This window comes from Rhea pennata, chromosome 10, assembly GCF_028389875.1.
Source record: "Rhea pennata isolate bPtePen1 chromosome 10, bPtePen1.pri, whole genome shotgun sequence".
NCBI lineage: Eukaryota > Metazoa > Chordata > Aves > Rheiformes > Rheidae > Rhea > Rhea pennata.
In genome coordinates, this window is record NC_084672.1 from 14,981,203 (window position 1) to 14,997,096 (window position 15,894).

The 15,894-nt window shown below is 36.9% G+C and overlaps 1 protein-coding gene across 5 annotated transcripts in view; it reads left to right on the top strand.

Annotated features, from left to right (window-relative positions):
* UNC13C (unc-13 homolog C) overlaps positions 1-15,894 on the top strand; it is a 246,277-nt gene that overhangs the window by 208,315 nt on the left and 22,068 nt on the right. For all 5 annotated transcript variants that reach the window (XM_062583737.1, XM_062583736.1, XM_062583738.1 and 2 more), the window contains 4 exons: positions 10,097-10,185; positions 12,792-12,941; positions 14,631-14,754; positions 15,819-15,875. In XM_062583737.1, coding sequence (XP_062439721.1) covers positions 10,097-10,185; positions 12,792-12,941; positions 14,631-14,754; positions 15,819-15,875 — 420 coding nt within the window. The remainder of the gene's footprint in view (positions 1-10,096; positions 10,186-12,791; positions 12,942-14,630; positions 14,755-15,818; positions 15,876-15,894) is intronic.

Consider the following 15,894-nt stretch of genomic DNA (forward strand, 5'->3'; position numbering starts at 1 on the left):
GTTAGTGAGGACTGACGGTGAATTATTAAGGGTGTTACAGTATCAAAGCAACATGTTTTCTACAAACTTTGGTGAAACTCGTAACCTCCAGAGAGAACGCTGAGGTACCTTTCTAAAATCCTTTGTTAGGTAGCTTAAGCCGATCTCTGATTCATGAGTTAGGAAAGAAGAGTGCAGATCACCTTTTACCATTTTGCTGCAGAATTCATTTGACTTCTGAAGCAGTTTGATTTTCTGAAGTAATTTGATCAGATGTGGTCTTGAACTAGATGGATTTCAGGTCTGACCTAATATAACGTTTCCTGTGTTGACACTTGTCTTCTGAAAATAGCACATTTCATGCAGCACTGCATGATTTTCAAAGCTCCATGATTTTTTTCTACTAAATAAACCAGGTCTATGTTCAGAACTCAGCCATAAATCCACTGTCTGCTGTGTTCATTATAGGGAGGATCTTGATGTTTTGTATTACTGCAATCCTAAAAATTTATTAATAGTCCTTTAAAGTAAATTGTGTGCAGTATATTGTATACAGTTTCACATTTCTAAGTGTCTGAAAGAACATGCCTTAAATTAAATGACTTGGTTCTTAAATTTAACAGTTTTCAATGTTTAAATAAATATTGAAAAATATTTAGAAATATCAATAAATAAGTATTTCTTATTTTATCTTACTTGGGGAAACTGTCAGTGAAATATATTGAACTCATGGTCCCAGAGAACTAGTTGTTGGATGGTCTGTCCTATTTGTATATGTTGTCTTTTACTGCCCCCACTGTTCCCTATGGCACATTTATTGGTGTCTCATATCTGCATTGTCTCTTTTTGCAATTTCCCCTGCTTGTGTTCACTATAAAAATAAACAGTAGAAGTTTGTCAGTAGTAAGCCTGTGCCATATAGTTATGACAGAGAATAACGGTGAGTATTTGACCTTGGAGTTTAGGATCTGAGTTGCTGAGCAGTGAAACAGTTTTCAGCTACAATTTACAAAGACGTTTTCAGTCCATTCCCCATGGCCTGGGCAGTACCAGTTGAGATATAATATAGATGCTATTCAAAGCTACTGCCATATGTTACTGTAAAGATGATATTCATTTGTTTGATACTGTACTGCTTATGATCAGGATGAATGGGACTTATAACTCTAAATCTGCAGAGAATATTGTGAACATAGATGCTGCCAAGACTGGGTGACCTATTTACATGAACAGGTGATGAAGCAAACATGCAAAAAGTTTGCTTCATCTTCTGCACCAAACTTATTTTTTTGCAGAGATTAAAAGACACAAATGATAAATTATATTCTTTTAGGTTGATTCTTTACTCTGTTATATGTCTGAGTGAAGGTGACCGGTTTGCCTGTTGTTAGTCATAGGCACATGGACTAGCTATGAGGGGTGAATAAACCTATTTAGTGTATTGGTGGCCTCCACACCAATCTGCTTTCTCCAGTATTTCAGCAAAAAGATACAGTAGTATTTCTGTTATTAGTAGATACAGCATTGTGGAGCTCCACTAAAAGAACAAGAGGCTCAAAAGGGTTGTAAAGTCTCAGCAGAACAAAGTGAATTTTAAATTATGAAGATTTTTCTATCTCAGCAGCAGCAGTACAAAGTGATGCATTCAACAATGCTATAGTTGACCTTCTAGGTGCACAAGCTGGAATGCATAATGTTGATTAAGGCCTTCTGCAAAATCCAGTGATGAATTTTTACTACTTTAGGATCTTAAATACTGTTCTACAGCTTAATGGGAAAAAATTAAAAATCTTAATAAAGCAGAGCACTTTTAACAAATTAAAATTTCTATTTGAGGAGTTTATAGAAGAACTTGTATGCCTCAGTAAACCACGACACTGTAAATTGATCTAAGATTGACATAGGCATACATTTGGGTACATTTTAATTTTGTGGTATATGAGAACAACTACTGTAAAAAGCCCACACACCACTCAGTGAAGCTTGTCTCTAGGACTGGATCAATTTCTGTCCCACTTGCAAGGCTGAACTTTATCCTGTAGAAGATTTCAGCTGCACAATTTCACTGTGATTCTCATTATTAATTCAAGATTTGGATATTTCTTGAAGAAGATAGGATGCACTGGAGTAAATTCAGAGTTAGACACTCAAGAATAATATGGTTTTAGATACTATTACTTGCACAGCCTGTACTATACTTTTGTCCCATGTCTTGGAGTATGAACAGTTTTGAGACTTTAACTCTTGCCAGTAAGGCTAATTCTACTAGAATTCAATTACTATTTGTCTTAAGTAAATATAGATCTTCCTTTTAGTAAAAGTGGAAAGTCTCCAGAACTTCTTTTTCTTTAATACATATGTAAGTATCTGCTTCATAGATGGTATGTTTTGTCTGGTCTGTGACAAATTCCTTATATAAATGCCTTAATGCAGTAAACTTTCAGAACTCTGAGAGCTCTTGTTCAGGTATCATGCAGAGATAGGAGGATGCCCAATCAGATAGGGACAGCTTCTGCATTATGAACACGTCTCTCAGATTCTTAAAGAATAACTGGTACGCGCTTTGCTTATTCTGTCGTTAAAGTAATAAGGCACTTCAGATCACATAGGAAGAATTTATCAAATATAAATAGCTGTATCAGTGGAGGGATAGCATCTAAGCATTTAGCAATAAGCAACTCACATTTGCAGCAGCAGATTAATCTCTGAATGTTTTCAGTGTATAAACGTATGTGGGTGTATATGTATGTAATTTTCTTTTTATATTATTTAACATAGAATAACTTACAAGTTATACTTCACCAAAGACTAGGTTAAAATATGAGATGTATTACAAATTGAGATACTTATTTCAATTGCATTTGATTTTGAATGCTTTAGCTGGGGAATCAGTATGAGCAGCTGGAATTCTCAAGGCATATTCTGCAGCCAGGCACCAGCTTCAAGTCAGAGAATTCCAGCTGCACAGCAGTTTTACTAAGTTAAAGGAATTTTTCAGCATACTTAGTGAGAATTTTACATGTGTACTGTACCTAAGGGACTCCAGAGGTGCCTTCTGACTCAAATCATTCTGTGATTGTTTGCTAGACTTTCTGTTTAAATAGGTATGAAAAAAGAAAAGGTTTTACTAAGGCAATTTTCAAATCCAACTCCTTTGCTGAATTCCTGCTGTAAATATCAGAGTATGGAAAAATAAAGGCTGCAAATAGATTTAGATTTAATATTGCTATTTTCCCCCTTTAAAATAAGAATAAGAGGTATATTTATCAGACTTTGATTCATTTACCTAGAACTTCTTATTTGCATCGAAGCAAATATCTCCTGTAATATTATCAAAGGCTGCAAAGGCACTTATTTACAAAGTACATCTTTTTTTTTTTTTTTTTTTTTTTTTTTTTTTTTTTTTTTTTTTGAAGGAGCCAGTCTAGATTTGGGAATGGAGAAGAAGGAAAAGGTAAAATGGGCTATTATTAAGTAATGGAGGTTACCAGCTGACCATGTGAGTTCAGGAGCAACAACTGAGGTTGGGTCTCATTTTTGCATATGTATTTGCATTGTTGCAACTGTATCAGGAAAAAAAGAGATTAAAAAATAAAGTTATGTCTACAAAGGGCCAAGATATAAGCATACTTCTGCACCAGCAGAGTTGATTTCACTGTAATGTGGACAAAATGCTTGCTAACTTTTGTCATGGTAGCCACTCTTTGCTCCACTTGGCCCTGATGCTCTCTGCTGCCTGGTGCTTCAGGCCCTCTCCATGCAGACTCCTTTTGTCAGGGAGATCTCAGGTTTTGTATCTGCAGTTCTGAACTACTAAAGTAGACTTGTCAAATTATGTGATGTAAGATTTAAGCAATAACTTCTGTCAGTAGAGTGGTAGGATAACTTCCTGACTGTGTGTGATCTAGTTTATTACCCATTCACCATATCTAATATTTTAAAGTAGATGCATGCTAAGAAACATTTTGGCTTTGGATTGAAAGCTTGTAATTTAGATTCTGTTAAATATGTAAAACTAAATCATGGAAAGAGGCTGAACATTATATCTGGCACAAATGTTTTTTTGGACAATAAGAAATGTTAAGGATCAAACTGCTTTATTTCTGTTTGCTCAGATCAGTAAGTAGATTGTAGGAAGTCTGCTTCAAGTTTGCATTTGTACAGTGCAACTTAATATAAACCTTCTCTAAGACATGAGTTGGCTGCACAGACGCTCTCCCTGAGTTCAGAGCTAGCAAACTAGAGACTTTGTAAGCCGATGGAATGAAAACTGAGAAATATAGAGGGAAAAGAGATCAACAAATTCTTTTTCTTTTGAAGGTCCAGTAAGCACAAAGCTTACATTTTTGAGAAGAATACAGTGCTACCAATAAAACCAAAGAATCACTAAACCTTTAACAACTATTTCAACAAATTCAAGGAGAAGCAGACTTAATGTGCATCACTTAAAAAAGACAGGAAATCTTGTTTAAAAGAATTCCAAAATAAACTCATTTTCTCATCTTTATAAATTATAATAACAAATAAGAAAATTCACAAGTCCAATTTTCACAGAAATATGTTAGCATTACCTTCAGACTCCACATAAAGCTTCTAAATAGACCTGGGGGCAGAATTTCATTTTGAAACTTGATCAGCACAGGCAGGGACTTTTCCCCTCATTTGGGAGTGAGTAAAGAGTTTAGGATTTTGCTCTTAGTGGTGAAGTGAAGCATAAAACTCTTGGCCTCTGCAACCCATATTCGTAGCTTCCTTTGTTTCTCATCAAGAGAATTTTTTTTAAGGAAAATGCATGTTCAGTTTTTTTTCCCCCCATTTCAAAGTGCAACTGTTTGTCCTTGAATTGGAATACTTAATCCCCTTGACATTCCAGGAGCACAAACTCGAGTGGCAGGGTACTCTAACAACTGGTACTTGCAAGAAACAAAGCCAGCAATAAAACCTGTCAAGGATTTCCTTGCAGGGAGAAACAGCTTAATTTTTTGTTTGTGGAGGGCACGAAAAGTCAGATGATTTTCAGCAGAATAAATGAGACCTATCTAATTTAAAGCAAAACTAATTCTAAGTGAAATTGAATGCTGTTAATCTCCTCTGTGCCACGTTGTGAGCAGTCTATCTTCCAAACAATGCAATCAAAATACCATGATCAAACAGCAGCTCCTGTGTTCAGAGTAGGCAAATTGCATATGAGAGGGTAGGGAGCTCTATAAATAGAGGAAAAAAATAGGCTCTCAGCACTCCTGCCATTAAAATAAAACAGTCTGAACAATACAAGTTGCTTTATTAACTCGCTTACTCTATGTTGTAGCCAAGCAGGAAGGGTACTTAAAAAAAAAAAAAAAAAAAAGAAAAAAAAAAAAAAAAACCATAAAAACCAGTCTGCTTTAAAGAAATAAGAGTAGTAAAGTGGGATCCAAATGATAGTCTGCTTTTAATTAAGTCAGAAGTCATGGTGAGCAGATTAGAGAATTTTACTCCTCTTTGTTTAGCCCAAAAGGAGTACATATATTCACACTGAATCATTTTTTCATGTCTGACAAGTTGGAATCTGATAAAGATGGTGGTGGGGAAGAAGCTAATACTTGTTTTGTTTTTCACCAGATGGCAGAATATGGCAGAAATCAGTTACAGCAATTAGGAAAAAAAAGGCAAAAGCAAGTTACTGCAAGTCTATACATAAACTGTAGGTAAATCAGAAAGAGTGAATCAAGAGAGAATCAAGAGAATTTGGGGGAGAAGCAGGTATCTTATCAAAGACAAAAAGAACTGATGGATCTGGTAAATAGCTGTGTTTTTCCTAGGTGTGCATACTAAATGTAAAACTGTTTACTGAACACAGGTAACCAGGAAGTCCCATAAGGAAAGCATAAGCAATTAGATCTGTGAAATTGCAGGAGAAAACAGAGGAATGGAATTCGATTAGAGAGGTTCCATTCAATTCATGCAGAAGTAATTAATCTCTCTCCTGAGTAAGTGATCTCTGCAGTTTCTTATTGAAACCCTAGCAAGTTAACAAGAATAGATCTATACTAGCACACATTAAATTACAATGTGGAGTAACTCAGTCTAACCCATTATGTGGAAAGCAGACAAATTCCCCAGATCTTGCACTTACTTCCAAGGTTTGTATATATAAAAGCTTTCATAGTTTTAAACAGGCAGCATTTGGAAAGAATGATATATAAATATTTCTTGATTTTTTTCAGCTGTTCTGCAAATGTATTCTCTTTTATTTAGTATTCAGATAGAGTCAAACTGATGACATTTAATGATCTGTAATGAACATTTTTTTGATGTGTGCCAACAAATTTCTGAGTATGTTCTGTTGTTGGTAAAAATTAACTGTATTATTTAAGAAGATACTCTGAGAAGCAGAAACATTTATGAACCTAAGACAGACATGCAATTTAAGAATTAGTAGAAATGTGTGACTTAATCTATTAACAGCCATTTCCACTACTGAAATAAATGTGCTATTTTAAAAAATCCAGATTTTGACAGCTAAGCAACCTACTGATATATTTTAAGACTAGCTCACACATGCCATGAACTATAAATGGAACCCAAGTAACTAAGGGATGAATAGTCTTTCCCCTTCTTCATATTAATGCCAGTTATCATCTCATTTTTCTCCCAGATTAATATCTTCAATCAGGATTTTTTTTTCTTTTTTTCTTGATTTTTTTTTTTGTCTTTTTTTTTTACATCTTCGTCAAATTGTTTGGAGCAGATGAGATTTGAAGATAATTCCCCTATACCATAGATACATCGTTTTCTATCTGCATATCCATATATGACATATTTTCAGATGCTGATCAGCATTGCCTTATTGCTTCACTTTAGTGCTCAGATTTTCTTACATCCTTTCTGTGTGGTTGATTGCAAAGTAGGATAACATTAGGGTTTCATTAGCCCTTAAATTCATCATTTATCAGTATCTGGGTTGCTGATATTTCTATAGCTGAACATGTTTGTATCTTTTTTTTTAACTGTTATAATCACTAGTATGAAGAATTTTAGATGCCTTTTACCTGAGTTCTTCCATACTTCCTTTCCCATAATAACTTTGCACTATCAGATTGTGATTATGTGGCAAGAGATTGGCTTTTGTAACAGAAATGGCTGTTTTCAGCACTACCCCCTTGTTAGAATGCAGAATTAGCCAAATCAGTACTGCTCAGGACTTCTTCTCTGGAAAGCCTTGCATAAATGAATTAATCTCTTCATGCCTGAGTTTCCTTACTGGGAAACTTCCCTCCTTTACACAGTTGTTTTGATGGACATGTATTATTGTCTCAGGTGAGTGTTGCAGCCAGCATAAGTCTTGCAGGTTGTCAGCTCCAGCAAGCCAAGCCGTTTGCATGAGGACTTTCTGATTTGCCCTGGGAACTTATTGGCATGTAGAGGGCACATGATAAAATAGATGGAAAGTGCGCATTTTGGTCCTGGCCAAGCACTCAAATTATTATATAGTTCTATAATTAAATAGAAGAATAACAATGGCACTTGGAAACATTGGTAACATAATTCTTAGTCCTCACAAGCTCACCAGGTGTTGAGCACCTGGATAGTCAGCCCGCATACCTCTTTGATTTCACTCCTCCCTCTGACACTGCATTAATGAGCACGAGCATGTGTCTACACAAGGCTGGATGCTCTGTCACCTGCCTCTAGCTGTGCACACACAAACCGGTTCATGCCATTTGTGAGCACAAAACCCTGTACAACTTTCAGTACTTGCATGCACCTTTCAATAATGTATGTTCTGTTCACAATCAGGTATTAGTATTTGATCCTTCCAATTTTGGCCAAGCTATAGCCAATTCCAGGTGAATTTAGCAAATGTGTTGTATTTTCTGGTCATCGAAACAACCTCTGATAGAAAGTAACTACATTGGTCTGTGTAGTCCCAGTAACCACATGCTTCTCTAGCTTATGCATGGTCTAGCAAGGAATTTTGAGTCTTCTGCCTGCCCAGTATCTTGTGTCTTCTCTTAAGTGTACCATGTTCAGTGTGAATGCTTGTGTGTTCAGTATTTGTTAAATGTTAATGTTCTAGTGGAGGGCTTAAATTTGTGTTCTGTATGCTTCTCATCAAAGACGGTACAATTTCCTAAAGTGCATTTCCTAGAAGAATCTTTGCCTTTGTCAGTCCACTGTAGCTTTGTTTACTAATGATTATATTTCTGCTTTTTGTATGAAGCAGAACAATAATTTTAAACATTTGACTTGTCAGAGTTTATCTGCCAGGGAAACTATTATAACATGATGGGAAAACCTCTCTCAATGCGAAGTAGTTAAAAATCAGTGAGTACTCACCGTGTTAAAATGTGAGCTTCTCGGATTCAAAAAGTGCTACACATCATCATATGGGTCCTATCGTTCTTTGTCAATGCCTATTTGTATTTTACAAAGGCAAGGATCAGTTGTAAAGTTTGGAGGTTAGTGCAGTCAAACTTACTCAGATGTCAGAGGTGATTGTTTTTGAGGTTTTGGCTTAGCCTAAAGTCAGACTGCTTTATTATATTTAGTACTCTGACTACATAAATCACATTGCTTATAGTCATGTATTTTATAATCATGAGTACCAGAATTTCTGAGCCTCTAATTAAGGAGGTATGGCAGTTCCCTCTTCTCTGTATGATTTGGGTCAAAAACTAATAAAAACCTCCAATTTTTTATGGTTTTCAACCATACATAAGATTCTTTCTAAGGTGTCTTTCTAAGGACACAAAGAAAGGACTGAGATTAAAACAGAGTAGATCTTGGGGTGGGCAGGGGGGGGTTCAGGGTGGATTGATTTCTTCTTAAGTTTGCCTTCGAATTCCTTCATGAGCTAATGTAAGTCATCCAGTGCACTGGGCCACAGCTTCCCCCCTTCTCCAAAGTACGGTTAAAAGAGCTGACGTACTTCACCATAGTACTCTGAAGCATCATATAGAAGATAAGCACTAATAATCTCACTCAGGCAGTTGAAAGATATGAAAATACAAATAGAGAAAGACTTATTTATTATGTACTCCAAATGTAAATTTTCCTTTGAAAATGTCAGAAAATCTGTATATGACATGGGCCCAGAATTTGAGGATTAGGATTGAAAACCAGTCACTAACATTGCAATGTGGGTACCTGAAAGACTTGGTGCATCACTTACTTGTATTCAGCTGTTGATGATCATCAGTTGTATCCCACAGTGGACCATAACTATTTTTCCTAAATGCTAAAGCTCAATGAGACAGAAGTCTTTTTTTTTTTTTTTCATTTTTTAATTTGAAAAAGAATGCATTGCAAATAAACAAGCTACCAATCAATATCAAAAAAGAACCTTTTTGATTAAATATCTGTGCATGGATCCCCATCTCTCTGCTTGATCAGACATAAATGTAAAACTGTTTCTCTACCCTGCATTCCCTTTTTTCCTATGTTTAGAGAACCTGTATCAGAGATACAAGTTGTTGTTCTGCCTGTACCTCAGAACATACTGCACTGTGCTTGAATTATGTATGTCTTAATGGCTTTTAGAAATAAGAAGACTGAAATTAGAGTCCCTTCCTTCATACCATATCAGTAGAAGCAGCATGGATAGTCTTCAAACCATCTTTCTCAGTGCTGGCTGTTCTACTTTTACATTGCATTAATGGAAATATGGAAACACCTTCTAACTGAAAAACAAAGAAATTACTGACAATAGTGGAGTGTACAAAAAACATGAAAGATGAAAGATGGAAACATATGCATTAGTATTAATGCAAGCACAAAGCTCTCAGGCATCATTCTCTTGGAATGCATTTTGTATACCATTGCTTGATAATGATAATTCTAATCTTGTGATGGCTAGCATAGTTTGTACCATCCCATGGAAAGCCATTGCTTAATAGTAACGTCTTGATTTTCAGCAATGTAATTCTTCACTATTACAGTCAAATACTTTTCTTTGCCATGGTAATTGAATTTTTAGGCTTACTAAACAATACTGTCTTGTAACAGGTGTTTCCACATTTGGTTTTCCATAGTGCAGTGTAACATTGCATATCATTCCTAATTTGTTAACTGTACCAAAAAAAAAAAAAGCATAATAGAAATGTAAAAAATAACATTATTTGCAATCTCTTTACAGTTGGATCCTGAAGCTAGTGTTGTCCTAAAAGAACTTCAGGTCAAACTTAGTAATGTACTGAATGAACTCAGCATGACATATGCTACAAGGTAACAAACCTATTTTACTGCAAACCTTAGAGAATTATTCCTAATCAAATCTCATTAGTTGAGTCTGGGTGACTGGATGTCTTTTCAGGGAAACAGCTTGGTCGCTCCTGCCCTGATGGAGTGGTGTGCATCCATGTGTGTGTGTTTAGACTCTGAAACGTGCAGCAGTAACCTCACTGCAAAGAAAACTGAAGGTGGTCTGTGGGCATGAATGTGCTGTAGCTATGTAGCTGCCAACTTTTGTTCTGTGTTCTGGAAGACAAAAATTGCCTTGTTTGTTCTTGCCTGCTGCCATGTTTAACTTCTCTCTCTGACTATGTATATGTTATTTCCTGAGACTGATAGCATTTCCAAGTGGTCTGCCTGTTTTAGCCTGCTTCAGATGATCACTGTGAATGGCCTTCTTGGGTCATTCACTTTGCCTGTGGCTCTGCAGGATCATCTGCTGAGCCTTACTCTCAAAACCATTTATTAAGCAGACAGCACACTGAAGTCTTGAATGACAGTGGTGCTATGCCAGCAGTGTGTCAGTACTATGAGAAGCTGCATTTTGCTGCTAAATAGAAGGGAAAAACAGACAGATGCAGTTTTTTTGTGTGTCTGGGCCTAAACTGCACCACGTAAGCTCCATGTAAGTACAGGCCTTCAGTCCTTGCCTGAGCTACATCATAGGTTTATCTGCCTCCAGCTGTGTCCCCTGGATGGACCTTGGACTCACGCTGTAGCCTTGTTTCTAACCCTGTCTCTGGCACTGTCTCCTGCTGCGATGCTCCTGGATGGGCCATGGACCTGATTCATCACCTCCACTTGTCTGGGACTGTTGGTGGACCCTCTTATGAGCTCCGTGCTCTGCTCACCCTGTTTAGACCCCGTGGGACTGGACCGTGGTCGTGAGGGTGCTGCCTGTGCTGTGGTCACCCTCGGCGCCCCTGCTCTTCTGCCCCTGTGGAGCAGCCTGGATTGTGCTGCTCACTGACAGTATGTGGTTATAAGTGGAGCTATGGTGAAAATTCTGTAATCTACTGCAGGTTTATTACAACATTTTGAAATGCTGGCAGATTTAAAACGGAGCTTGCAGAAATACAGACCATCACTTCATATTCTCTTCTGTGCTGGAGACTGAGCCCTGGGATAATCTTAAGTTTACAGTTAGTTTCAAAGTTAGGATTTAAGAATTTAAAGCTTTAGAACTATAATTTATTATTGAAGGTGCAGGGATTTCAGAGCTAAGGAGAAAGCTAGTGTTCGTATGTCCTACGTGTGTTCTTTTTTTCCTGCCTGGATTGGTCCCACAACTGTAATTGAGGTGGGCATTTCAAGTGGGTTTTGAAAAAATCTGCTTTTAGTAGAGCCCAGTTTATTGCTGTTTCCTTCAGGTCTTGAGGAGTTAGCAGAACAGTAACTTTTAGTAGGTGATAATGATTTGTCTTCAGTGCATCTGACAGGACTGGTCATGCTGTAATTAACATTGGCTAGGGTTAGGGTATCTGCACTTTCTGCAGATCAGTTTACTTCTGGAGATGGTAAGGTCAACAGTGTTTGAAAGGTGGTTAATGCTAAACCAATGCAATTTTTGCTTTTATTGGAGGGACTGGTCTCAAGGATTTATATGAGGTTAGAATTAGGTTTAATTATTAAGGCTTCAAGAGCCTTATGCTCGTTTTATCCAGGCCTTAGAGTGTGTGGACAACTACACATCCATTGAAAAGTTTCCAGTTGTCTGGTGTGTTCAGCTGGAGCTTTTGTGTTTAGTTTCTGTAATAGCCACAATAGCTGGAACTCCTTATTGCCTAATTACAATTTGTTTTTTCATCTTTTAGTCAATTCTCTTTCACTTTCATCAAGTTAATCTTTGCCATTTATCTGTGCACATTAACACACCTGGTTATCAACAGCTTTCAGAAAAATAGGCGTAAGCTGAACAGATGCAACTAGAAAGTAAGAGCTTAGTTGCACTCACCTTGAAGTAGTCAAGATTCCTTCCAAGAGGAGGAGCCTGCAACACCAGCAGAATGCACCTTTTGGTGAAAGAATATTTTAAACAGTCCAAATAATTTAGCTCTGTCAACTAGTTGCAAAGAAGCAAGCAAAGATTCTGATGGCACAGGCCATGTGGAACACAGGAAAAAGTCAAACTGAGACAAGGCAAAAGCAAGATGCTTTCATCTATCCTCAAGAAAAAATATCAAAGCTAAGCATTAAGTGAGCTGAGAAAATGTATCGTCACTGTTCCTATTGTCCTTTCATAACAAAATCTTGAGTAGCTCTGGCTAGCATGTAACGTAGTCAATCATATCCCAGATTTTACTTCACCTATTGCTTTCAGAAAATAATTACTAGCGCCAGCACATTGGTATGAAAAACATAATAATAGAACTGAAACAAGAAGAGATGGAGCAAATAAAAGAGTAAGTGAATTAATTTTATGACTTCAGATTCTTCAAAGGGATTATTTTTAGTTTAAAACACCTACAGTATCTTGTATTGACGAGCTTCCCATCATCACAGACATGATTTAGCTCTTGTTGAAGAAACTGGTTCAAAATGGTAAATGGTCATTTTTCTGCCCCAAAAATCTTTCACTCTTTTTTTTTTTCAAATTATAGTTTCCAGTTTATTATTGAAGATTGTGTGAGACAAATGAGCTCTGAGCTGACTCAAATGAGAGGCAATGGGAATGCAGCAGCCAATAAGAACAGCGCGGCCATTGATGCCGAGATCGTGCTGAGGCCTCTTATGGACTTCCTGGATAAAACGTAAGTAAGCGTGGCAGACTGAGGCGTGTGCTAGATCAGGAATCGGCGTAATTGGTCTTTCCCTGAAGCATGGTTAACGCCTAGAAATAGTTTATAGTATTTTTAATGTTTGTGGCATTGTGATATATGCAGAATACTCTTCTTGAGACATTTATTTACACTAAGCAACTTTTATGTAAGCAATGTATTCTTTTTTTTTTTTTTTTCCAACATGGGTTGAGGTATTTGAAAGGAGCTAGTTTATGTTCTCTTCTTCAGGACCTGTGTTCCAAAGAAAGTTGTACTGAACAAAAAAGAGCAATTCACTGTGCTGAAGTTGACATTTGTTCTAGGTGTCTCCTTTCTCTTTATATGCACTTCTGTCTCCCAGATAGAAGCATGGGCACCATTTAAAGATTATCTATCATCTCATTGATTTACAGAGCAGCTTGATTTTTTTTTCCAGTTAGTGAAGAAAAAGCTATATTTTAAAATAGGCAGTCCTGCAAGCTCACTTTAGGCCTTGAAAGTGAGCATGTCTTGTCTCCTTGCCATCCAGCAGCACCAGGATCAGCTGTTCTAAAAGTCATGGGCTTGTGCTGTGTCAAAGCCACCTCACTGTCCTTGCTGATGTCATTACTGACACTTTGAAACACCAGTTACCTTTTACTGGAAGTAGCTAGCAGAGCAAAAGTGTGATACTGATGCTGTGCTTCAGGTCTCCAGTCACACCTGAGGTTATCCTTTAACTCTGTGCATCAGGCATCCAAGCCAGCTGTTTTAAAGGCAAGGGCAGCAGAGATGCACTGCAGGTATGTGCTTGCAGCAGAGCAAGCAGTTTGACTGGGAGGAAGAGGCAGACAGGACCGGCATTAAGGACTGAGCTGCGTGGGTGATACCACAGGGCTGCACAGAGCAGGCTCAGTGAAGGCTGTTGTGTTTGCTGGTGAGCCCTTGTCCAAGGGATGCCGAAGGGTGTCCGACTTGTAAGTCCCTGTTGAGAGAGATTAAGAGGCAACAGAGGGGGTTCAGTATTCCTGGCATCCTCTGGCATCTATTTCCTCCTATGCTCTGCCCTCTTCCCTGTGCCTTGAAAAATCTTTTCAGCCTAGCCCAGCTCCTGTAGGTTCTTTGCCCTGCCCCTCTCTCTCTCTCTCTCTAATATATATATAATATACACACACACACACACACACACACACCTCTTTATATATTTGTGTGTGTGTATATATACATATAAATGCATCAGGATGATTGCTCTGAATTTGCATTAGCTATCAGCAGCTAGTTCATATCACAGTAGATATATATATGACAACAAGGCTTTGGCTTTTTTGTTTGTTTTTATGGCATAAACAAATCATATATTGAAAATTTAAGGAGTTTGAATGGTGTTAATTGTGTCACCCATCAAGCATATAACTCATTGTAATTTTGCATTTTCAATAAATACATATCACTAATACACTAAACAGTAACATGGATACTAGAGATTTACATGATTTTCTAATCTGCAAGTCCTTTAGTACCAAAAATCTTTACTAATAATATTGTGGAATATTATTAAATAGTATAAATAAGCTATTAAAATATTGTTATTGATGGAGAAAAACTAAGCCATAATGGCCATAAATATGTGGATATAATATTTCAGCATCTTGGAAGTCAATACTAGTTTTGAAACCTGGTCTGTATTTTATTTTATTACAGTTTAAGCCTCTCTGCAAAAATCTGTGAGAAGACAGTACTGAAACGAGTTTTGAAAGAGTTATGGAAGTTAGTCTTGAACAAAATAGAAAAACAAATTGTGCTTCCTCCACTGACAGACCAAACTGTAAGTATCTCAGCTGTAGTTCAAACGTATGATGAAAGTTTGTAATAACCACTTTGCTTAATCATCAGGTGTCCAGCTTTTATTTTTTTATTTTCATATTTATGTTGCCATTCTCACTACTAATAAATAAAGAAAACTGAAGCTGTAGTTGTACTTTTGAAAAATAAAAAATCTTTTGCAGCAGAACTGCAGAAGAAAATGAGTTCTGGGCACTGAAGCCTTTTAGTAAAGAAAGAAAGATGAGAACTTGCTCATGTATAAGTTGAACTGATATTATTTTTCTTTATCAGCATCTTAAGTAAAATCCCGACATTCAGAACTATGTCTTGTTGAACTGACAAAGTGCACTAGTAAGTACATTTCCTGCGGTAATTGTGATAAAAGTGTTAACCTGGAATTGTCATAGGATTCCCAGCAGATGTGTAACACAAAGATAGAGGCATTGGCCTTTAGCATCTTGCCAGGCTGTGGCTATTGTAAAATACTGATTGAACTTCACAACACTTCAATATCTTAAAATAAATAAATAAATAAATAAAAATATGGTTTTGGCTTAAGATTAGGTTGTTAGGCTACATGAGGATTCCATTGTATGGGCTTCTGCTTGTTCTTCAGTGCTGCTCACTTCCCGTTATGATTGTTTATATTTGCCTAGCATCTAAGAGCTGTGGTTTGGACAAGTATCTCATTGAGGCAGATAGATATTAACATTGTATAAGAACAGCCGCAGCCTTAGCTTAAAAAACATTAAATACAAAATGAATCCACAGACAGGAGCGCAAAAAACAGCTATCATCACAATAGGCAATATTTGTAATATCATCACAATATGGCAAAAGATAGGACAGGAGAGAATCGTGCTGCAGGCCTTCAACCACTTAATTTGCCATAGCAACTAAATTAAAATTTGCTTCACATACATACAATAGAAACTTTCATTTAGGTTTTCAAACAGTGACTTGAGCTAATATTCTAGCAGAAAATAAGAAGATGTTGACATAAAAAGCAAACACTGTGTAGTAAGTCTGTTTAGTCTGTTTTCTGAATTTTCAATGTGATTACAGGGGCCACAGATGATATTCAGTGCAGCCAAAGATCTTGGACAACTGTCAAAACTTAAGGTAATCTAACCAAATGAAT